The sequence below is a fragment of the Arvicola amphibius genome, chromosome 2 (genome assembly GCF_903992535.2).
Source record: "Arvicola amphibius chromosome 2, mArvAmp1.2, whole genome shotgun sequence".
Taxonomy (NCBI): Eukaryota; Metazoa; Chordata; class Mammalia; order Rodentia; family Cricetidae; genus Arvicola; species Arvicola amphibius.
This window is the reverse complement of record NC_052048.2, coordinates 129,407,723-129,433,240: the sequence shown is the minus strand read 5'-3', so window position 1 is coordinate 129,433,240 and position 25,518 is coordinate 129,407,723. Positions and strand designations below refer to the sequence as shown.

The 25,518-nt window shown below is 45.0% G+C and overlaps 1 protein-coding gene across 1 annotated transcript in view; it reads right to left on the bottom strand.

The window, feature by feature from the left end:
• The window catches only part of Alk (ALK receptor tyrosine kinase), a 733,404-nt gene that overhangs the window by 329,764 nt on the left and 378,122 nt on the right, over positions 1 to 25,518 (bottom strand). Inside the window, exon 4 of the mRNA XM_038319976.1 lies at positions 14,185 to 14,386. Coding sequence (XP_038175904.1) covers positions 14,185 to 14,386 — 202 coding nt within the window. The remainder of the gene's footprint in view (positions 1 to 14,184; positions 14,387 to 25,518) is intronic.

Genomic DNA, 25,518 nt, shown 5'->3' with positions numbered 1-25,518 from the left:
TACTGTGCCATGAGCTCAGATCGAGTCACAAGGGATTGCGAGATTGGAGAAGCCACCACAGGACTGGGAACCAGGGGTCGTGGATATGCAGTACAGGGGCTTTCTTTCCATCCGAACTCTGGCTTTGCCAATCACTGAGTTTCCTGCCTCATGTGCTGTAGATAGTTGCACTTGTTGCTGTAAGCTGTCCAAACCCCCAGAGAGCATCCTTAAACCGGACAAGGTGAAAGACAGTGGAACAAGGAAGATGACAGAGAAGTAAGGATTTTTTTCTTTTCTTCTCTTTCTTTCTTTTTGACATGGAAATAATCCAAGTCTCTGAAGAGGATGATGAGGGAGATAAGAGAGTCCCCGGGGGAGGTGAGTAAGTCAGTTCAATACAGGGGACCCACTGTGAGGTATGTAGGTAAACATTTAATAGAATGCTGATTGCAATTTCATGCAGACAGGGAGGAATTTTAGTCCTGGGAGAGAAAAGCAAAATAATGAAGGGAATATTTAAGGAACAGTTGGAGCGAAGGTAATTGGAATTCAGTTTAGCTTGTCTGAAAAAAAAATAAAACACTCAACAGGAGTTGGTGTGGTTAAGTGGTTGTATAAAGACTAGTCAAGTCAGGAATGGGAAACAGGGTGAGGGAGGGGGAAGGAAAATACCAAGTATATGTCTCGAATGGGAGAGTCAGAAATATACAGGAAATAACCCAGAGAAAGGGAAGGTGGAAGCCAGCACAGCATAGGCTATCAGAGTACATCCTAGGGATGTTAAGGACCCATTTCCACAGCTCACACAGGCCAGCATTGGCTGACCAGTGTGGGAGGGCCAGGGCTAGGGGCAAAGGTAATGCCTGAGGGCAGTCACTGTATCCATGATGGTGACTACAGTATCTTGTTTCTGAGAAGAGATGGGATTTTGGTACATTTTAGTTTCCTTAAAACCATGTTTCTATTCTCCAAGAGTTTCTGGTCCAATTAACTTAGGAATTTGTTGATTTAATAAGCACTTTTTGAACACACACTGTGCTGAGCAGTACGCTAGAGGTATAGAGAGAACTAACGACCACCCTCTTCTGAAGGAGCCTAATTGATAACAATAAACATGGCCCAGCACTGTGAGAACTCTAATAGAGATGTGGAGTAGCCGGGAAACGTTCCCATAAAAGAAAATAAAATCGCCGGGCAGCGGTGGCGCACGCCTTTAATCCCAGCACCCGGGAGGCAGAGGCAGGCGGATCTCTGTGAGTTCGAGACCAGCCTGGTCTACAAGAGCTAGCTCCAGGACAGGCTCTAAAGCTGCAGAGAAACCCTGTCTCGAAAAACCAAAAAAAAAAAAAAAAAAAAAAAAAAAAAGAAAATAAAATCAACTCCGCAAGCATGGGTCTGAGGTCTCTAGAGGGGCTTTGTGGGAGAGGGGCTGAACTGTCTTCTTAGCAGGATTGCTCTGGACCATCAAGGAGGGCTGAAGCTTTTGCTTTATGAGGACAACATAGAATGGTTTGAGCTGAATGAACAGAGTCCAGAGAAACAGGCTGAGCGAGGCTGGGGAGTTGGGAAGCCAGACCAAGGCTTTGGGAGCTGTGCTGAAGGGAAGTTCAGATATGATTCTGTGGTGGGCAGGCGTTCTCTGAGTGGTTGGGCACAGGTGAACAGGCTGCAACAGGCCCCTGCTCTGCTACCACCTTCTCCACCTGGTCTGTTTGGAAACTTCCTGCGGGAAGGGTCTCTGGGGACTTCAATTATTGATTGTTCTTTAGAATTAACAGCAGGAGAGAATTCGGGCTGCTGTGGCTTCTTCCTTGGGTATCTTTTAGGCAAAGAATTTATCCCAGAAGCATGAGGATCTGATTTGGATTCCCCAGTGCTCATGCAAATAACGGGGCATGGGAGTCTGTGCCTGCCATCCCAGCACAGTGGAAGTAGAGACAGTCTGATTCCTAGGGTTCATTGACTGGCAAGCCTGGCCCAATGGGTAGGCTATATGCCATAACGTGAGAAGATGCTATTTTAAAAACAACAACATCATTATCATCATCATCAACGACAACAACAAAAGTCAAGGTGTATAGTTCCTGAAGAGAAATATTTGAGTTGACTTCTGGCCTCCAGATGCATGCACACATATATACCTACTTGCACACACAAATGTGGGATGGGGTGGGGAGAGGGGTGGGAAGAATGCATTTCCACTTTCCCTAGGCCTATTATGCTCTAGGCATCTGAACTGTGGGGCAGGAAGAACCAGTTCTTTGACAGATCCTAACTCTGGGGGGGGGGGCGGGGGACAGTAGTGACTCTCATGCCTGGACCCCAACCTAATCTCAGGAAGCTGTGACCTTCCCTAAGTGCCTTCCTCTCTCTTACCAACCAACCAACCACCAACAACAAAAAAACAAGCCTTACCCACTGACAAACGGAGACGATCCATAATTTGAAAGCTGTAGGGATGCTCATTCACCGAGCTTAGGGATGTAAAATTCTCTCAGGAGTAAACACTGCACCAAATCTGTTTGCAGACTTCGTGAAGCCTTTTAAATTTGAAATCCCACGGTGGCTACAGCTTTTAACTAAGGCTCTGAACCATAAGAGAGCGCATTTCTGGCAAAGCCCAGAGTTTAGTGAGGCGTGTATGCACAGTGCTATAAACAAAACAGAAAGGGAAGAGGAGCGCCCAGGAGCAGGCCAGGCAGTAAGAAACAAAGAGATTTGCTTTGAGGCTAGGAATGAATGGTAGGCCCAGCCGGGCTACCATGTGGGCTACAGAGCTTTGGTTTTAACCCTGGAACCATCACTTCCAGGTGTCTAGACAGTTTGTCTCAGATCAAAAAAATCTGCCATCCCAGCCTGTATCTTCACCACAGGCAGATTTGGCATCTGAACAGCGAGGGGAACTACCCCAGTGGGACCTTCAGGAGGCGAGAGAGCAGGGACCTGGTTCCTTAGATGGACCATGCAGTAGGGATCATGCCTGTCAGTTTGTGTTCCTCTATCTGCTGGCTCTCCAAAATCAGTCTCTTTTGTGAGACAACTCTCTTGACTTTAGCCCTTTGTTTTCAAGAGGAAGGAAGGATTGCATGTATGCCATAGGTAAGATGCAGCTGGGATTTCTTAACAATAAATAATTGATTGATAATGGCTTATTGTTAGTTATTGGCCAGTGTTGGGCGGAGGAGACAGATAGGGTTATGCATACCTGCTGGGTGATGCTGGTGTAGGGTCTGATGCTGGAGAATGGACAATGAGTTAGGGTTAGAAAGTTCCAGTACCTTCACCTTCTCACTGGTTTTCTGTATGCAAACTAAGGAGAAAGCAGGATCGAAGAGGGCTGTCCCCTCAGCTACAGGTCTTGGCTCCCTCCAGTCGGTAACTTTGCCCTTGCCAGATCCTCTATATGTAAAAAAAGTTTAGATGCCAACAGGTTATCATATTGAGGTCAGGTCAGTAACTAGATGTGAGGATCCCAAGGCTGCATGGTATGACTATTAATCAGTGCCATTTGGGGGACACTACAAGGCCTTTTCAGCGAGAAGATATTTCACTAAGCATTGAAAGATGAATAAGATTCTCTGGTGAGATGGGGTAGAGGGTCTTCAAGCTACAAAAAATAATTCACTTTCCCTATTCCTGATAAAAGGGGAAGGGAAGGACAAATGGCACTGGGCTTTGCTTCTTCTGCATGGACGGGCTCTGTGGGAGCCTTCTCAGCTTGGTTGATCACTTTCCTGGACCTGGGGGGAGTTGGGAGGACCTTGGTCTTAACATAGAGTAGGGAACCCCGATGGCTCCTTGGCCTGGAAAGGCAGGGAGGGGGGTATGGGTGGAGGGAAGGGGGAGGAGGAGGGGAGGAGATGGAAATTTTTAAATATAAAAAAAAACCATATTAAAAAAACGAAACAAAAAAAAAAGTCTGGAATCTGAGCCAACCTCAACAAAGAGAGCGGCGTCTACCATGAGATCTGTCTGCATTATGGTGAAACATTCTTGCATCTGTGCATCCTGGAGTACTCACAGGAAAAGGCGACAGCAGCAGAGAGGTGGTGAGGACAGCACCAAGGGTGGTCCTCTCGGCTTCTGTCCCAGGCCGTTTGCTCCAAGCACAGGCTGGGTGATGTGGGTCCAGAGAATAGACTTTGCGTCTTGACGTAGCCTTTGTGGGCAGCTAATGACTATGTTATCACACAAGCCCATGACAGAATAAGAACTCCAAGAGACTGAGCAGGGACTAGGTAGGAGGATGTCATAATCCCAGCTCATCACCGACTTCCCCAGGGGGCCCGGCCTCTTGCACAGCTGTACTCTGTGCTAGATACCTTCATCTCTTTGACATCTGGCCAGCCCCCTTCTCCTTTAGAGACAGCTCTTTGGGCTACGTTGCCTAGTGACTTCCAGAACTCCTCCAGGATCTATGTGAAGCAATCATTGTAATCATCTCCACACAGAATTGAGGTATCTGCCACTGTCCAACTCCTAAGAACTGCAAGAGCCACCAGTGTCCCAGTGATGCTAGGGGCTGAGGAAAATCATAAACCATTGTTGTCAGAGAAGATGAATGAACGAGAGAATTTTTTTTGTCCCCAATGGGCTATCACTTAAATTCCTCTATTTATTCTAATATCTCTGTCCCTGCCGGGACCTGGTGAGCTGCAGTAAACACTTCTGAGGTGAAATGTGATTCTTTCAATCCATTTTGGCTTCTCTTTGTATACAACGTCTATTTATCATTATGGGATTTGCCAAGATGCCATTCTGACAGGCCAAGGGTTACAGGTATTCACGATTCTCTCATCCTTCTGGGGTTCAATCCATCAAATATCCAGGGCAGAGTAGGAAGACAAGAGCAGCTAGCTCAAAAGGCCCCCACTACAAGCCTCCAGCTGTCAAACCACGAAGGTCAAAGCTGGCAGAAGCTGATGGTCTTTTCATTTATTATATTATTTTTTTGACGCCTGTCAATGAAAGCAATCGTGAGTAAAAGTCCTACCTGCCAGGAAAGGAATTGTCCTTTGTACTTAGTGGCAACCTTCACAGTTGAGGTGCACCCTGACAGCTGCTTCCTGAGTCTGGTGAGGAATACATATCTATCCTAAGGTGGAGGCAGAGGGGCGGGGAAACAGGAATTTCCATCTTCCCGTTGACTGAACACTCTTCTTCCGCCATCTCCGGCTGAGCCTCCACATTAACTTGAGATCCAGAGTACAGATTTGAAAAGTGATGCCTTGTGGAGCTATGTTTAAATCGATCTACTCAGCTATCATGGAATGCCTACTGTGTGCTACACATTAGTCCGAATGCCTACTATGTGCTATACATAAGTCCGAATGCCTACTATGTGCTATACATGAGTCCGAATGCCTACTATGTGCTATACATGAGTCCGAATGCCTACTATGTGCTATACACGAGTCCGAATGGCTACTATGCGCTACACACTCGGCCAAATGCCTTGAGCAGTAAAAGACAGACAAGCCAAGGTTTCCACGCTCATGGCTGAGGCTCAGCATTAGATGAGTTTCTGAGAGAAGAGAATTTTGCTAATGGATGAGAACAGTTCTCCCTTTCCTCAGGGCTAGGCATGAGGCCAGGACGGAACTGCAAGGTCCTCTGGGGAGATGACAAGACAAAAGGAAATGAACCCAGCAAACTGTGTTCCCTGGTGCTGTCTGTGACTACAGACGGATCACGGAGTTCTCTGAGTTCAGCTTACTCATCGATAAAATGAGAATATGTGCATGACAAAGATTCAAGAGAAGATGAAATGGGCGAGTGGATGCTGACAGACCTGGTAAGCTAAATAGGCACAGTACAGGCGATTCTCACCAGCGCTATTAACTGGTGAGTAGCTGCCTCCAAAGAAGAAAATAGGGGGCTGTGTTTCCGGGGTCCGGCTGAGAGTCAACACATGAAATTCTGATGTATGAAAAGGATGCATGGATGGATAAGCATATAGATGGATATTATGGGATATTTTGATTACACTCTGAAACTCCCATGCTGCCCAATAAAGTTACACCTTGAATCAAGGGGACGGAGCCAGGGACTAGCCTCCCAGTGTTGACCATAGAGAAGTCAGCAGTTTGGATAAAGAAGTTGAATAAGAAAGAAAGGCATGGACTAGAATTTGAGCTTCCTCTGGTTTCTGCAATGAGGGAAGAGATGTGTCTCTTGTGGTGTCTTTGGCCAAAAGCAAGGTCAGCTAGTTGCTACTCAGCCTCCCTTAGCTAGCAGGTTTTCATCCCAGCCTTTGACTTCAGAGTCTTATTGATAAATAGACTGATAGAGACTTAATTTAAATCTATGTGTGGTGGCCACAGCGGAGGCGGGGCTGCAGGACCAACACCTGGCCAGGCTGAGGCCTGAGTGGCCACCTGGGTGCTGACTGAGGAGTTGTGGGGTGGCAGATGATAACTGGAATATCAGTAGATTCATGTGCAGACACTAAGCCAACAGAAAAGCATCAGATGGGTATATGGTATAATATGGGTATATGGTATAATACACACATATGCTCAGATAATAGATTTATAGATATTCAGTAGAGATGCATTCATCATGATGACTAAGTAGATGGCTGGACAAAGACATGGGTGGAGAAGAGATGGTCTCTGACTCCAACAGCTCCAGACTCTCTGATCTCCACTGTATTCCCAGTTTCTTAGTGTCCTTGAGAAGCCTTTGGAAGTATTTGTGAATAGCTACCAGTAAACATAAGTCACATACACAACTCAAGTACATTCCTGCTGTCCCAGCTTGAGGACCGCATGGTCTAGCTTGGGCTACAGTTGGAGAGTGTCATCTTTCGAGGGTCTTCCTTTGGGTGGAAGAGCAAGGACTACCCACCTTACATCAGTCCCTCACTCATTTCCCATCTGTTTCTTTTCTCCTTAATGCTTAGTCAAGTGGTTATGGAAAGCTACCAGCTTATGTGAACAAGCAGTTAAGCCAGGATGACAGCTATGATTTTTGATGTGCAGTGGAGTCCCCAGTGAGTTTTCTAAAATTCCACATGTTCATGCCCCCCCCTCGAAAGTGAATATAATCATATGAATGGTTGAGGATAGGACTCAGTTATGTTCTATGAGGTTTGGAAAAGGCGTGGCTCTGATCTCTGCCATCAGATTTTCAGATCTACCGTGTTGGAGGGTAGACCAGTTTTTAAAGAGAAGTTCAACATTTTAAAAGTTGCCTCAATATTGTTACCCAAAATTGGGAGAAATATGGTCAATCCAGGCACAGTGAGCTGGACTCCAGCATGAAGAGCCCAGTTAGTCACACTAAGGAAAATGAATTCCTATTTTGGCTCTGATTGTGCTTATGTCCCATAACTATGGTGACCTAGAGGAGTAACCACCCTAAACCACTTAGAGGAGGTGGGAGAACAGTTTAATGTAGTTCCTACACCTTGTCTAGTTTGAGCTTTACAATGAGCCACGAGGTAGGGTCATTATTGTCATCTTATTAAGGAACTCAGGTTTCCCCAAGCTCTCTGTTGGGGGTGGACAGCAAGCCACAAGAACCCTTTGGTTCTGTGTCCCATAACCACCTTCGCTCAGAGAACTCAGATGTCATGATTGTTTCTAGGCTAAAACATCCAGGAAATATGCCGCTGATGAACCAGAGTGTGAGTTTTGAGACTTTTAAAAATTATCTTTAAAGCCTTTGAATGGTGCTCCCTTTTTAGTGTAAATCACCCAGACATTAAAGCCCTTATTGTATATTTATTAGTGTGTTATTCAGACCAAGGGGAAAGAGAGGGAAGCTGACACTGTGAATGACTTTGAAAGTAAGAAAAATCTGGGCCTCAAATTAAATCATTGTGACACTGCCACTCCAGGGCATCAATTTCAATAAATGATCACCTTTTTTTATTATTCCTGATCCCATTTATCATGCAGGCAGGATTTGAGGAGAACGCTGGCAGGATGCTGACTGCTACAGGCTCTGATTTCTCTACCATGGCCAGGCCTGCCACAGTGCCCTGGGAAGCCAAAGTCAGACCCAGCACAACGCTGCAAAAGCAATCAATTCCTTTCGGAAGCAAAAGCCCTGTGGCATTTTTCCACTCTAGTGCTTCCCTGGGACCATCATCCCTCACTTAGTCCTGTGAGACCATCCTGTCCTATCAACTTCTGATAAAAGCCAAGGTTCTGTGAGTGGGGGAGGGAGGGTCCCTATAGAAAGGTAGGAAGACAGTCACTAGGACGGATCAATGGCAGAGAGGTGGCGAGAACTGTGGACCCAGAGCTGGGCAGCATCTGCAGAAAGGGGGTCAATGGTATAGAATGGATGTTGCCTGGTAGCTGAGTATCCCCGTGATGTCCTCTAGAGGAGGTGAGACACCCAAGATGGAAGAGCTGTGGTTATTCACATCGAAAACCCCAGAAAGGATCAGGACCAAGACCGTGCCTCCAATGCCAATCTCTTTGGGTCACACTACTCTGGCCCATCTCCCTGGCAGTATCGTGAATACTCTTTGAAACTGGGATTGTGGGTCAGAAGCGATTTGCCTATGTCAAAGTGCAAATGTATGCCCAGCCTGGACATACACTTGAGCAGGTCTCTGCAGATTTTCATTTGAGGGAAATGGATTTGGGCATTTCCTATCACAGCTATTCAGACAGGAGGATGATGGGAAAGGGCATGGGAGAGCTATTTGAGACATGCATGGTGAGTCCTGACTCTGCCCTAAGTGTGCAGTTTGACCTCTGATATTGCACCATGCTACTAGACTTCAACTCCCCTACACAGAAACTGATGGGGGCTCTGGGCTTCAGTCCCATCTGGGACTAGGGCTGATGTCTCTAGAAAGGTGAGGGTTTACAGAGAGGAGCATCTCAGTGTCCTCCCACCTTCTGCAATAGGCATGTTGGCACTGACATGTTCCTAACAGCTTTGCTGGGCTCAGACCTCACTATCAACACACCCTTTGGATGTAAGTCTTTCAAGTATTAGCAATTCAAGCAATTGGCAACTCTTATGCCCTTGGGGACCAATTGTTCCCTTCACACACTGTGGAGTTCTGGTCACACATAATAAAATCCCCGGATAGTCATGGCTGCAGGAGAAATCTATGTGCTTAGAGAGGCAGGGAGACTTGAGATGGATGCCTGGGAAAGAGCCCAGGAAATTCTCTCCTACAGCCTCAAACACCACAAGCCCTTAAGCCTATGTTCCAGAACCCAGGAGGGCACTAGCTATGCACAGCCAAGTGCTGCAGGATTGATCCTGTTAAAACACATCACTAGGGCAGCATGGTACAGCGGGCAGCTCACTGTGCAGAGGCAGAATCTGGCTAAACTTCTTCCTGTCTCCACAACATAACTGTTATGATTTGACTTGTTCTTATTAATGGGCTGGATGGTCCTTGAAAGTCAAGGCCATGTGTTCTTCGGCTCTGTCATCTTTGGCACATCTTACAGGCAGGGCCCTCCTTCCACTGTTGGAAAATGACTGCTTGTGTGGAGAAGGATCTAGCATTATTAAGCATCTCCTACAATTGGGCATAATGTGAGCTGTTTGCCTCATGTCGGCTCACAACTCACCACATTAACTAGGTCTTATCATGTTTATTCAGTTCACATGGACTTGCTGATCACTCATTTCTAGCTTTGATGCACTCTGTATATTGGTAGCCAGCCAGACCTGGAGCTGTTTGGACAGCCCTGGTTCTCTGATTCCTCGCTTTTGTAGTTATTCTGGCTGGGTGGTGAGCAGACTGGGCCTACATCTCTCTGTCGCCCGGGAGACCCCTTCTAAAGCCAGGCAATCTTGGCAGACTCTGCTGCTCACGCCCTAACACACTCTACTGTGCAGGTGACTAGGAAGTGAGCCGTCGCTGTGAGGCCCCAGCTGCCCTTCCTCTGCCTCTAAGGGCTTCTAGGCAGGCTACTGTTCCCTGAGCTGCCACCGTGGAAGCAGAACTCAGGGTCTGGTGGGGACTTCTCATTCAACACAGCTCCTGAACTGAGATTTTCCTGCTGAACTACTGTGACCTGATTGAGCTCTTAGAGCAATGGATGAAAATGCACACAAGTTTGGCTGCTGAGTGGGTTCAGAACACCTCCAAACTGCCCAGCCTTTGACTTCAGACAGGTTAATTGGCTTCGCTGGATATCTTCATCTGCAATATGGGATATGAGAGCGATAATGTATTTCATTGTGTTTTTATTAGTACTAAGCAAGAAAACACAGGTAAGGGACACAGCAGTGACTGGCCAGTATATCTGGGAAGTATTAAATTTTAGCCATAGCTGTGTTACTACTCAAGGGTACAAACTAGGCTTTCTATGTCATTGCAAGCCATGATCAACCACAGTGACTGACACACTGTCATACGTGCAGGATTGCAGACACTCAACTTGACAAAATAAATCTTGTGATGTGGCAGGAAGCAAGTTTCCCCTTTCCTGGCCTTAGTAACTACATCTATAAATTGAAAAGTTTGAATGAGGCCAATCTCAATTCTCCCAGCTATACAGTGATTCATAAAACTGACTGGTTCTTGCTTAGAGAAAACACTTAGAAAAATATCTGGGAATGTTTTGGATTGGCATATTGGTGAGGGGCTGCTAATGTCTTAATATCACCTAGTTGCTGTGGGACAATGATCTTGTACCCTGTAAAGATTTATCAGTTTTATTGCTTTAATAAAACACTGATTGGCCAGTAGCCAGGCAGAAAGTATAGGCAGGGCCACCAGGCAGGAAGTAGACGCAGGACAAGGAAAAGAGGAGAATTCTGGGAAAAGGAAAGGTCAGTCTGCAGTGGTAATCCAGACATAGAGGAAACAAGATGAGAATGTCTTACTGATAAAATGTACCAAGCCATGTGGCTAACACAGGCAACAATTATGGGTTAATGTAGGAGTTAATAAGAAGGCTGAGCAAATAGGCCAACCAGTTTATTATTAATATAGACCTCTGTGTGTTTCTTTGGGACTCAATGGCTGCCAGAACAGGCAGGACAGAAACACAGGTCAACACCTAGTTTAGTAGAGGCCAGATAGAAAATGCAGAGGACAGCTCCACCTAACAAAAAGAATCCTTCTGCCCCGAATGTCAGTAATATGAAGCTGAGAGACCTTGATCTAACTAACAAATACCAAGAGCTCTCTGATTTGCTGGACAATGGCCTTGTGTTTGCCAAGTTGCCAAGATGTCCAGGAGAACAGAACTCCTCGATGCAGTAGAATGGGCTATTGATTGTCCCTTGTGCTGACACCTCATGCTCTCAACTCTCATCATATTGATCGAGTTGGAAGCAAGAAGTTGGCCCAAGGCATCTTTAATTTAAAGTTGGAATTGTTCCTGTACATCACAGAAGCGCACAATGGCTCTGCCAAGGGTGGGGAGGACATTCCTCTACCTAAGACTCTTGAGCCTAGGACAGAGACAAAGTCTCTATAGAGTGTCCACATCACCAGATCTGTCTCAGCATAATCCTTAGTTTCCTCTCCTGTCTCAGTTCACACCCTGCAGAGGTAGCTCAGTCCCTCTGGGGATCAGGAAGACAGGACATTGGAAGTGAAGTGGATCTTGCACTTGGTGGCTATGGCAGCCTTAAGTAAGTTCATGGCCTGTGTACACAGTGGGGTGGTGGTTTCCTTGCTCTCATCAGCTGTGAGGGGAAGGATGCCCCTGAAGGTACTAGCATCACATGACTCCAGGTTTGTTTGTCTTGAGGAACAGTGATTCTCAACCTGTGAGTCGTGACATCAAATATCCTGCACATCAGATATTTACATCATGATTCATAGCAGTAGCAAAATTATGGTTATAAAGTAGCAGTGGAATAACTTTATGGTTGGTGTCACCACAATATGAGGAAATGTATAAAAGGGTTATAGCATTAGCAAGGTTGAGAAGCACTAAGCCAGAGGCTTAAAAACACATGTGCTTTGAAAGGTTCTGCTCCCTCATTTCTCTTTCTCATTTCAGTTTTACTAGAAAGAACACAAACAAGGGGTGGGTGTGGTATCCAGTTCAGATATTGCCACTTTCTATTTCTTCTATGTATGTATCTGCATATCTACACATACAGACACATGCTTAGATACAGATACATGCTTCTAGCTGTTAAATGGAGATTCACATGGCTGCGGCAAGCACAGAAGGAGGCTGAAGCAAAGATTTTTTTGGGGGTAGTCATCAGTGAGGCGCATTGCCTTCCTGACTCTAAGCCACAAGGATTATGGCATGGCCACATGGGAGGTGTTAACATCTCCTCATACTCATTGGTATTGTGGGCTTGTTTCTCAGGGTGATCTCTAACTCCAGCCACCCAGACATCAGTGATTCTCTGCCTCAGTCCACAGAACCCTAGGGATTCACCGCTTGAAGGCTCAGCAGCTCCAAGCAGCACTCTCTAGTCTCTACCAGGCTGCCTGATGAGGGAAGGCTGGAAATGGTAAGCCAAAATAATCTACCCACGAAGCAGGCTTGTTCTGAGGCTACTACTGGCCCTGCCTACCAATGGATGGGAAGCCCTATCCTTTGGGCTTTCCATTGGAAAAGAACATCAGGCCATAAGAAAATTCTAGTTCCTGAGAAGTGCTTGTCTAAAACAACAGGCAGCTCATGCACCTGACACCCCTGATGTTTAGCGATCAGTGTAAAGCAAGAGACCCAAAGAGGCATTTCAGACCAAAAGGACAGATGTGAATCTCACTATGGAGTTAATATCCTTACTGGTACTGGATGTCATTCCTCAATGAATACTATGTGTCATGAACATATATCCTTTCCAGACATTCTATCCAAGTCCTCATAGACCCCTACCCCAGCACCCCTCCTCTTTCTCCAGTGAGTCTAGTCCAGTTGGTACTGCCTATTTGTATATATGCGTGGGGCCATCCACTGCAATATGGGGAACCCACCAGCAGCCATACCCCCAGTGGAAAGTGAATTCTTCCCCTAATAATCATCAGCTGCCAATAACTCCTCACAGAGGGGTCAGGGGTCAGGGGTCAGGGCTCAGGGCTCAGGGTCCATCTCCTACGCATGCTGGAATTTTAACTGGTATGATCTTGTGCTGGGGACCACTGTTCCTGTGAGTTCAAGTCTGCAACATTCTTGTCATGTCCAGAGAAAGAACAAATAAAACTCAGGACTACAAATAAAATAATAAAAAATTTCATTCCTGTCAGGGTTGCTGTGGTATGGAGTTCTTCTATATACAACTGAATACAGACAGATCTTTAGGATGGGATGAAGAAGAGCCGTCACAGAAAGCCCCGAGGAAATCTTGTAGCCCAATTGGGAAAGCAGTAGTCAAGATTCCACCTCTGCACACCGCAAGGTCAGGGGATGGATGACAGGTATTTGTCAAGAGAGACTCTCCTCAAAAGAGGTTTTCTTGGGAGGAAACCAAATCCCTGCATAGTTATTAAATCAGTATTTTTAAAAACTATTATCATTAAAAAGAAGGATCATCACCCTTGCTCATTGGAAAGTCATCAAACATGTCACGATCACTCTGAGACCTTGACATGCTATTTATAAAATTATCAAAGGAATGGAGATGCAAAGACAGACAGCTTGGTTCAAGTTGCTATCCCATGTCATTCCTTGTACAGGCACGATGGATCACTGAGCGAGCAAGTCACACTTCCAGGAAGTTTAGCAACCTTCTGTGTTGTCGGCCTTGGGTGACTTCAAGGTAGGCCACATCTGGAAGGTTCTAGAACAAAGCTCTCTTCTAATCTCTAATGGGTTAACACTAGGGTGTGTCCTTGGCTAATCCTATTTTCAGGCTGCATAATCTCACAGGATCTGCTTGGGTGGCTACACTATTTTGTCATTTTCCCTCCCTTGCTCACGTTCTGCTGATAAAAACCCATTTTTCTGGCATACGAAATTGGTTTCATGGCAGCTGTTTAACATTCTCTTTAGCTGTATGCTCCTTGGCTCCATCTGGACCTCAGGACATGAATATCTTTAACTTTCACACATTAAGTGCCCAGTCTGACAGCTGGTCCTCTGGCCTTTGGAAGGACCACTAGCCAGGGCAGTCTGGGGAACCCACAGATCAAGGCCCGAGGCACCACCTGGGGGATATTAGCAGTAATGGTTCAATCCAGACCTACCCATTAAAGGACAATTGTGAGTTTTAAGTAGATGTTAGAGTCTGCAAATGTGCATTCCAAAGCCAAATAACCTTCTCAAAAAATCAATTGGAACCTTGGGAAAGACTTACCCATGCTTCCCTGGAGTAGGCACCAGGAGAATCTCTCTTCCAGCTTCATTGTGCGGCAGTAGCTGGGCAACGTATCTCCCAGAGGGTTGGAGATGTCTGTGTACTGAGACAGCCAGCGTGCAGTGCTCGCTGCTGCTCCTCATCCAGGGGCTCAGAATGGTGTGCTTGGAGTCTGCAGAGGTGTTCAGCAGAAGGAAGGAGCCTAGGAAGAGGAAGGAGAGCAGATCTGAAGATATGTTCAAACAGGAGGGCAAGAAGCAGTTTCGTGGAAGGGTACCGCCTTATTTGCACATCCACACCCAGTCCAGTCAGTCCAAGAGGAGGTGAATGGCAACCAGGGACATGACCTTGATAATAATTCAGGACAAAGTTCTAACCTTTGGTGGTTTGGATGAGAACGGCCCCCATAGGCTCATAGATTTGAATGTTTGGTCACCAGGGAGTGGAACTGTTTTAAAAAGGATTAGGACATGTGGTCTTGGAGGATGTGTGTCACTGGAGATGGGCTTTAAGGTTTTTGAAAGGCCAGTACAGGTCCAGTGCTTCTCTCTTCCTGCTGCCTATGGATGTGGATATAGAATTCTAACCAGCACCATGTCTGCCTGCATGTCGCCATGCTCCCCACCACGATGACAATGGACTAACCTTCGGAAACTGTAAAGAAGCCCAGTGAAACGCTTTCTTTTTAAAAAGTTGCAATGGTCATGGTGTCTCTTCACAGCAATATAACACTAAGACATAGCTTAGCATCCCCTACTTAACTGGTTCCATGCTCCTATGCCCTTAAGCCTTGGAGTGGTTTTGTTAGTTTGCTTTTTTTTTTTTTAACAAAACAGGAAAAAAAGCCTCTATTTCAAAGGAATACTCTTTTTGCTTAGTAGCTAAGTGATTTGAGGCTAAACAATAGCTCTCTTCGCTTTTGGCATTAAGAAGGTTTAGTTTGAACTCAGTAATCTCGGCAGCTCCATTTCAGATCCCAAGTCTCTCAGTCATGTGACTTGGCAACCAGTTCTCAGCAAGATCCGGAAATCCCCATTGGTGCCATACATGTGGCAGAGCCTCCTTCTGGGATGAGCTGGATCCTAGTAGTACAGCCAGATGACCTATAAGAAACAGACATTCCTGGAGATCGCTGCTCGCATAAAAAGCGTGGCAGCATCTTATTGTTCCAGGCACTCCCTGCAACGCGTTAGTTTTCACTCCTTGTGCTTCTGCACTGAGCTTTTCCACCAGCAGATGCTGCTCCTTTCGCAGCAGAGAGACTTAGTGCCTCGACCCCTGACTTCCCCTGTGGGAATAAGCTAATGAGGACTCAGCCTTCTCAAACCGCCTCTGGTACTCGCCAAGGCTTCTATTCAATTTCCCAACTAGGCAAATGAACGGAAGGTCTGGGGTGAGGAATGGTGTAGAATCCTTACCAGGAGCAACATTTAGAGAAAGATGGTGTTGCTCAAAGAATCGGAAATTTGCACCATGGTAAAAGTAGGTAGCGGCAACTTAAGGTTCAAGTGAGGATGAAGTTGAGAGCAAGGAGGCTCCTGGGGCATTTGGAGGACGTGGGGTCTGAGCTAGAATCTGCACTCCACATGTGTTAAACCATTTTCAACATGGCCCGTGGGCATCTGGAAAGCTGCTCCGTAACTCTTGCTACATACTCTATATCTAACCCTCAATTTATAGAAGAGCGGGTGTGTTCTCATCATGAGCATAGAGCACAAGAGAAGAGGTTAGAACTCCTGACACAGTGCTGGACATGCCATCTAGTACAACCCTCAGCTTCCAAAGAGAAATAGACTATTGACCCAGATGGGGTACTAATGGGTCCAAAGAGTTTGAAAGTCAGGACCAGCTGCCAGGCCTCCAGAATCCCAAGCAGTGCTCTCTCCCTGACATCTTCCTGTATCATTGCAGAGTCCTCTGCCTAAAATGTGGCCAGGGAAGCTTTGTCTGGGTGTATAGGTCAGGCACCCAAAGGGAGACTTAGGGAAAGGAGGAGTAGGTGAGCACTGGGCCAGATCCCTTCCTGACTCACTTTGTTCTCCAGATTCCTCTCACTAGCTAATTGCTCTGCGTCACCATCTAATCACAGGCTCTCCCTTGGACACACCGGCAGGAACAGGACAGCATCTTGAGGAAGGCGAATCCCGGCACAGATAAAGAGCTCTGCGAAAGAAGTGTCCTTAGGAGTAGAGGTAACCAAGCTGTCACACACAGACCACAATGGACCAAGCACTCTGGGAGTCCATGAAGGAGCCTGAAGGTCCAGCTGAGAAGACCCATAAACAAAACGATTGTGCTGAGAGATGCTCAGCAGTTAGGAATGTTTGCTGTTTTCCCATAGGACCCAGGTTCTATTCCCAGCATCCACACAACTGCTCACGATTGTCAACTGTTGGTTTTTGACTCTTTAGGGACTCACCACCCAGCTCCCAAATAAATACACAGAGACTTATTCTTACTTATGAATGCATGGTCTTAGCTTGGCTTGTTTCTAACCAGATTTTCTAACTTAAATTATTCGGTTTCTCTTTAACTACATTTTGCCTCTGGGCTTTTAATCTTTCTTTATTCTATATATCTTTCTTTCCATCTTACCTCATGGTGACTGTGTGGCTGTGTGGCTGGTCCCTGGTGTCCTCTCCTCCTTTTCGCACTCCTTGCTCTCTTTCCCAGATTTCTCCTCCCATTTATTCTCTCTTCCTGCCAACCCCATCCTTTCTCCTGCCTAGTTATTGGCCATTTAGCGCTATATTGGACCAATCAGGTGTGTTAGGCAGGCAAACTAACACAGCTTCACGGAGTTAAACAAATGCAACATCAAAGAATGCAGCACATCTCTGCATCATTAAACAAATATTGCACAGCGTAAGAAAATTAACACATCTTAAAATAATATTCTGCAACGGTCAGTAACTCCAGTACCAGGGGATCTGACACCCTCTTCTGACCTCTGATGGCACCAAGCATGCACTTGTATGTATGTATGTATATATATGTATGTATGTATATATATATATATATATACACACACACACACACACACACACACACACATTCAGGTAAAACACCATACACAGAAAATGAATCAATAGTTTTAAAAAAATTAAGAAAGTATCTTGACCCTGTATCTTTTTTAAAAAATATATTTTACTTTATTTTTAAACTATGTGTGTGTGAGAGAGAGATAAGGGGGAGGAGGAAGAGATGGTAAGAAAGAATGGAGGGAGACAGAGAGAGACCACCAAAGCGAGAGAGCTGGATTGAGAGCACGCACTTTTGTGCAGGTGAGTGCAATGCCCATTGAATCTAGAAGGTGCCAGGGCACTTGGAACTGGAGTTACAAGCAGTTGTGAGCTGCCCTAATAGGTGCAATAGATGTTCAGAACTGAGTTCTGATCCTTTGTAAAAGCAGTCAAATGCTGAGCCAACTCTCCAGCCCCTTGACCCTGTGTCTTAAGGAGGGAGGAAAAAACTGGTAGAATCAACATATGCGTGTGTGCGCGCACACAGGCACACACGTAAAAACATAAATGTAGAAAAATGTTTGGCTGAGTGTGGGAAAGATGGCAAGAAGATGAAGAACAAAGATGGGCATGGAAGGTGGCTGCTGGTGCCACAGGGAGCACTGAATTCCTGGGTGACGATTCCTGCAGTTACTTTGGAGCTCAAAGAGAGCCATCTATTTTGAGCATGAGAGTGACAGTGAGATCAGTGAGTCTAGAGGTCTCATCTGACGGTGCAGGAGACCAGCATCAACCGCCAAGGTCACCCCCCACCACCAGTCCACACTAGGATGGGGTCACGACTGAAGTCAAGACCTTCACTATGTTGCTGTGGTAAGGAAGGATTCAGGTTGCTGGTCTCCGGGAAGCCTAAGGTTTCCCATGTTAGGGTCCTGTGTTGCCATCCAGACTGGGTGTGAGTCTTGGAGAGGATCTCTCTTGATAGTTTTGCTCAGGACTCTTGGGGATACTGTCTGAGGTTACAATGAATGTCTCATGCGCTAACTTCCAAACAAAGGAGCAATGGTTGTGTGCTGGCCTAAGACCCTTCTCTGATTTCACATTGGTAGAGAATTGAGCTACAAACCAGCTACAAAAGAAAGAGTGTGGGCTTAATGAAGGCAGTGCCCCTCTCTCGGGAAGACTGCATACATGCGGACAAAAAGGAACCGGAAGAATCTGGCAGAGTTGCTGGGGTTTGGATCTGGGAGCTCTCCTGCAGCGCTACGGCTCTTTCTGGGTGTGGGGATTCTGTCCCTATAATTAGTAACTCAGTGCCTCAGTAACCGGGCCTTTTCAAAGCTGAGTGGGGGAATGGATTCTTTTTCCAGTTCTAATATGAAAGATGATGTTTATATGAAATTTATTTTGCGCAACTGGACTATCAATAAGAGAGCAGGTTCAAAGTATTTTCATTCTCAATGAAACTGTAGCTGAGTGTTGTCTTTTCCTCTGCAGTTTGCTCTACCCAAAAAGGAAAAATACATTTCCTAAGCACCTTGGGATGTTGTTGGTATAAATCTTTTAAAGTCAGTAAGGATCTCTCTCTCTCTCTCTCTCTCTCTCTCTCTCTCTCTCTCTCTCTCTCTCTCTCTCTCTCTCTCTCCTTTCTCTCTCTTTGTATCGTTCCTGTTTATTTTATTCAGAATAGCTTGGAGCTAAGAGAAGTCTCCTGGGGTCCTGTCTACTTAAGAAGGAAAACCTGGCCACACACAGGCCTTCACCCAGGATGGCCCCAGGGGAGTGGAGAAGCAGATAAAATTGCCTGGCCACGTAGTGGCTGCCTCCTCGCTTCCTTTAGTGTAGACAGTTGATGGTTTGGTTCTCTCCTTGTTCCTCTCCCTTCAACCAACAAGACATAAAACACGAGCTAGAAACCGAAGGTCATGAACCAAAAAGGTTGAAGGTCATGATATTAGCGGTCAGCCGGGCTGTTGTCAATCCAGGCTCTACTTCTGTATCCTTATAGGCTTTCGAAAAGTGATTTAAAGTCTCTAGGTCTTCAGTGTGCTCAAGTTTAATGTGGATACAATCTATCATATATACATATATATTATAAATATATATTACATTTTCATTGATTTTTTTTATTGAGCTCTGCATTTTTCTCTGCTCCCCTCCCTGCCTCTTCCCCTCCCCTTCAACCCTCTTCCACGGTCCCCATGCTCCCAATTTACTCAGGAGATCTTGTCTTTTTCTACTTCCTATGTAGATTAGATCCATGTATGTCTCTCTTAGGGTCCTCATTGAGATACAAACTATCTTAAGCAGGGCTACTGTGAGAATGAAATCAAATGGCAGGCACAAGAGACCAGGGCCACGCCTGACCCATAGTGGGGCGTGAGAGAATGCCGGGCCTTGATGGAGTACAGTGTCTACTGTGTTGTGTTTGGAAGTGTTTTATTGTTCCTTATTTGTTTGTTAATTAAAGTATTATTTATTTTTATGTGCATGGGTGTTTTGTCTGCATGTTATTTCTCTGCACCAGAATATGTCTAGTGCCCACAGAGGCCAGAAAGGGCATCAAGATCCCCTGGGGCTGGAGTTATAGAAAGTTCTGAGCCACCATGTGGGTACTGAGAACTGAACCTGGGTCCTTTGGAAGAGCAGCTGAGCTCTTAGCCACTGATCCATCTCTCTATCCACAGATGTTTTTTGATCTAGCACTGAACTGGAATTGAATCAATCAGAGAGACTAAGTTTGAGCCTTATTTCTGTCAGGGCCATGCTTTCTTTGTTTATACAATGAAAGAGTCGTGTCTCTAAGGATCCCTTCAGCTAGAAACTGTCAGTAATTCTATCTGCCTGGCTAGAATATTAGTGATCTAAAGTAGCCAAGTCAAGTCTCAAAGCCCCCAGTCCTAAACACTCTTCCTAACTCATCTCTCTGAGGATTCTACACCAACCGTTTCAATCAATTGCTCAAGCACACGGTGAGCGCTCTGCTGAGAGTAAACCGTGACTCTTGCACCGCCTTCCTCTATCCCACATTACACAAAGGCATCCTTAGGAAGGCCTCCTGGCCTAGCATCCCATGTTCCATGCATCCGCTCTGAGGCTGACATCACCTGTCTGGTACCTAGCACAGTACCACAGTGGGGACTCAGTGATCTCAGAGTATCAAAGTGATACATACAGGAACAAACAAGGAAGGACAACTTATAATATTTGTGGGGAATGGTCACCAAATTCTGCTTCTCCAGCCAATCCCAGCCCATGGAAGGCATAGGTGTAAGGATGTCTAATTTTTTTAGATGGCTGCCCATATTAATCAAAATATGATCCTAGTGTTATTTGTGGGCACAACTTCAGTTTTTCCACATTAATGATGCTATAATGATTTTATAACATTTTATAATCTTTTATATTTTTTATTTTTATATAAATCTTTTAGATTTTTATTTTTTCATGTTTTATTTTATTAGTTCCTTGAGAATTTCACTGTCTGTTTGGGTTATATTCACTTCTCTTTCTACTCCCCTTCTCTCTCCATTAAACTTTGTGTCCTCTGTGTTTTCCCGATTTTTTTTTCTTTCTTTCCAATAAAGTCCAATTTGTGCTGCGCATATATTCTTCAGCTGGTGGCCTTCCACTAGGGCTTGGTTCACTTACCAGGAGCCACATTCTTAAGAAACAACCACCACTACCACAAAAACAACACTGAATCTTCCTTTCCCAGAAGCTGCAACATCTCCTTAGCTAGGGGTGGTACTTTATGCCCACCTCCCCTCTCCACGAGACGATTTGGTTTGACCTGAGTTTGCACAAGACTTGTGCACGCTGTCATAACCACGGAGTTCACCTGTGCAGCTTCCCTGCTGTGCCCGGGGGACATTGTTTCTTGTGGTCCTCACTCAGGGCTCTGATTCTTCCAGTCTTTCTACCTGCTCTTCCTCATAACTCCTGAACCTTTGGAAGTATGGACGCACCCCGCCCCCATCTCTTATCCTGTGAGCATTGTACAGTCTCAGGTCTCTGTGCTAGTCACCATCTACTGCAAATAGAAGTTTCTCTGATGAGGTTGACAGACGCATTACTTTAGAGGTATAGCAATGTGTCGTTATTGGCTTTTAAATCTTCTTGCTTTTTAATTTAATTTTAGGTCTTAGGCTGTGCTGGGGATCAAGCCTAGGGCCTTGAGTATGTTAGAAGCTCATCCTACCCTGGATCCACCCTCCTCGCCCTTGTCTTGATTTTTAAAATATCTTCTACTTGTTTGCAACTGCTTAGCTTTTGAACTTTACAAGAGGCTTTTCTTGCTTGTTCTGCAAGCTTCGGACAGCTACTGCGGGAGTTACTGCTTACTGCCAGCCGAGCTATTAGTCACCTTGCTCTTAAGTCTTCCCAACTCATCTGACCCCCACTTCCGAGTCAGCTATATTTTTTCTTCACCTTGTCAAGGTTGTGTAAGAATGATTAAGGCTTTTGTGTTCTGTTTACACACTGATGCCAAACATCGAAAACCAATAAACAGAACTTTTATCTTGATGAATATTTATTTATTCGCTGTAGTGAATAAGGGTTATATTTCTAATCTTCTCTATAAGTTCAAGAAGATACTGTATGGCAAGGGAACTGCTTTGGGCATCAGCCAGATCAACTGGAATCTCTGTCTGTCTCCCTGTCTCTTTCTTTCTTTCTTTCTCTCTTTCTTTCTTTCTCTCTCTCTTTCTCTCTTTCTTTCTCTCTCTCTCTCTCTCTCTCTCTCTCTCTCTCTCTCTCTCTCTTTCTTTCTTTCTTTCTTTCTTTCTTTCTTTCTGTCTCCCTATCTCTCACACACATACACACATACACACACATACACACATACACACACATACACACATATACACACACACACACATACACATAAACACACATACACACACACAGAGTTACTTGTCAAAATTGTGTCACATTGACATTATGACTTCCCTACGACGTTCCCAGGCCCCAGGAATTTAATTGCTTTTTTTCCCTTTAATTTGACTCACACCTGACTCGGCTTCGCCATGCCACTCACACTTCCCCTTTGCTCCCTGCAGATCTTGACTTCTCTGAATTCGTCCTCCCTGGGCCTGCAGTGCAGCCATAGTTCTGAAACCTTTTTTCACTGGGTTTCTGGTAGTCACACTATCTTTAGAAAAATTAAAATTAAAAATTAAATATCGCATATGTGTCTTATATTACATCCTCTTCCCTCTCTTCAAGGGACTTCTTCAGAGAGTGATTTCCTTGAGGATCTTTGAGTATTTGACTTATTTTTATTTAACCTTAATTCTTGACCAACTGGCAGTATGTCCTGGCTCTGGTTTTCATGTCAGAAAGTACGTCTCTGAGACCTGAAGGTCTAACCTTGGAATTCCCAAGCATCCATGTGCCTGAGGAGAAGGCTGATGCCTACTTTATTTGTAATTTCTTTATACTTTCTTTTGCTCTTTGGGAAATTTTAGGATCTTTCTTTTTTTTCAAAAAAAGTTTTATTTAATTATGTGTAGAAGTGAGTATACACATTTGGGTGAGGTGTCCGATATCTTGGGGGCTAGAGAGACAATTCCGTGGTTGAGAGCACTTCCTGTTCTTGCAGAGGACCAGAGTTTGGGTACCAGCACCCATGCCAGGCAGCTTACAACTGCCTGTATCGTTTTTAAAAAATACCTTTATTCATCTTTTCCTCTAATGTGTCCTGTGTTCCTTTTTCATCATCCCCCCAAATTCAGTTCCTTCCAATTTTTTGCTGCTGGTCTTCTGCTCTCTAACTTCTTCTCAGAGTTAATAATAATAACTCTGTGTGTGTGTATGTGTGTTTATGTATATGTGTGTGTGTGTATGTGTGTATGTGTGTGTATGTGTGTATGTGTGTGTATGTGTGTATGTGTGTGAGAGATAGGGAGACAGACAGAAAGAAAGAAAGAAAGAAAGAAAGAAAGAAAGAAAGAAAGAAAGAAGAAAGAATAAGAAGAAAGAAAAGAAAGAAGAAAGACATAAAAGAAAGAAAAGAACAGAAAAGAAGAAAGAAAGGAAAGAAAGAAGAAGGCTGCCCCTGGTCCCCCTAACACAGTTTCTCAGGTGCCCTTGCTTTCTTGGCCCCAGCATGGCCTGGTGTTCCCCCTTCCTGATTGGTATCACCCCAACCTCATAGAGCAAAAGTGAAGCAAGTAGCCAAGTGCCAGGGAATTGTGCCCTTTAGGAACAGAAATGGAAGGCGGCATGCCTCCTGTTCTAGATGAATTGTGGGTGGCACTACCGATCACTCATTGGTGGATATATGTTTTAGGATCTTTCTTAACCTTATGCTCTAAGACTTTTTGGTTCAATGTATCCAGAGGCACATTTTTATAAGAACTTATTGGTGGCTTCTCTGGGCTTTCATAATAACAATAATAATAACGATAATAATAAATAATGTGTTTCCTTCATTTCAGGAAAATGTTTTATTGTTTCTGCCACATTAATTCGTCCCACAGTCTTAGTCTTGAATCCTTATCTTTTAAGGTAATTGTGTCACCTGGCTTGTCTGTCGTTCCTGTGCGTGCCTCTTTTTCATACTGCTTTGTTATTGCTATGTGGGGCGATCCTTGATCAGCTCCTCATATTTAGACAGAGACTAGGAAGGCGTGTTCAGAGGTGGGTCTTGTTCCTCAGGTTAGGAGTTCCCTGATGGTGGTATCAGGGGCAAGCCATTTTACAAGCATCTCTCTCCCTAGTGCCACCATGAAGGATATGCCACTCTGGGCATCAACATTCTCACTCCCCTTGGAATCTTTAAAGAGGAACTCCACTTTCCTATCCCTTGTAATTAAGCATCCTACTGTCTTTTCTCCTGGAAAGTGTGATGGACGAGGAGTGGGTACCGTATGGTAAAAACACAGACCTTCTCATTCATCCTTCTTGCCCTTGCCTTCCTCCCAGGGATCCTCCCTTCATACTGGTCTCTCAGGTGTGTAGGGAGCCTCCTTCACATACTCTGAGCCACACTAGTCTACTTCTCTATCCACCCTTTCTATTTGTGCATAAGAAGCCTCCTCTCCTGTTCTGTGATGATTCAGTATTTACTCCTCTGTTGAACTCTTACTATACAATGTTAGGAAGACCTCAGGAGGGAAGGAGAAAAATGTGTGTTCGGTCTACCTTGCTGAGGAAGAAGCCTCTTAATCATGTTCTTCGGGTGAGAACATGAGTAAACAAATGCATGGGTAGATGGGTTTCCATCACATTCAATCAAACACGACTCTGGATCATTGGCTAATCGTTCATAGTGCAACAAACTATCAGTTCGTCATTGTAAGCTATAATTCATTCACTGATCATGATGACAAAGATGTTATGTGGGTATTAAGGAGCAGTGGAGGTTTTAAGGGCTAGGATATAGACAGAAGTGCTATATGGTGCATGCAGATCTCACATTGACACATGGTCCCACAACAGCACGGGGGGGGGGGGATATTATACCAGCTCCCAGTGTGTCCTCAAAGAAAGCAGCCCTGTGGGGTCTTAATAGGCATTTTGAGAAAGTTCTGTGATCCAAAGAGCCACAGCATTCTTGGATTCAACAAAAATAACAAGCCCTTCTGCTGAAGGATGTTTCAGAACTAAGATGTCAGTAATCGCCTGACTCTCCAGGAGTGGACCACAAAGCAGAGCATTACCCAAACCCTCCCCTCATGTGTGCTATAGAAGCAGCACTCCTTGAGTATAGTTTCACTCCAGAAATCACTTGCAGAAAGGAAGAAGGAAAGAAATCACAACACACAAGAAGGCAAGGCAGCGGTGAATGTCTACATTTCTCTCTACTTCAGTATAGCCTGCATTTAAATATATCACTTCTTATGTCTTCCATGTTTGTCTGAATTCCAGACCATCTGGCAAATGGGACACATACTCCACAGGCAGAAGCATGCCTGTGGGAGGCCTTCTTTGTACTGGGTTTTATCTGAGGAGACTCTTAATTTAATCCCATATCTGACTTTGGGTATGCCCTATAAGCTAAGCCAGTCAATAGGTTAATTGCTTGTTGTATTGGAGAAACACTCCCAAGAACACAAATCCAGGACGTCCCCAAGGACATCTGCACATGAGTGGTGGATCTGGAACTTGGAACAAGGTTTTCAGATTGCTAACCCAAGCAAAACCATAGCACTCAGAATCAGTCTGTCCATGATAGGAGCCTATGAGAATGTTTTCAGCCAAATAGCCCATGGTTTGGTCCGCAGAATCCACACCATCCTTTTCTTCAGCACTCAACCCTCACAAATACTGAGGATCAGGACCAGCAATCATCACAAACTCTTCATTTGTCTTTCCCTGGTGTTACAAAGGCAGATGGGGCCCAGATACGTGGGTCCAAATTTGA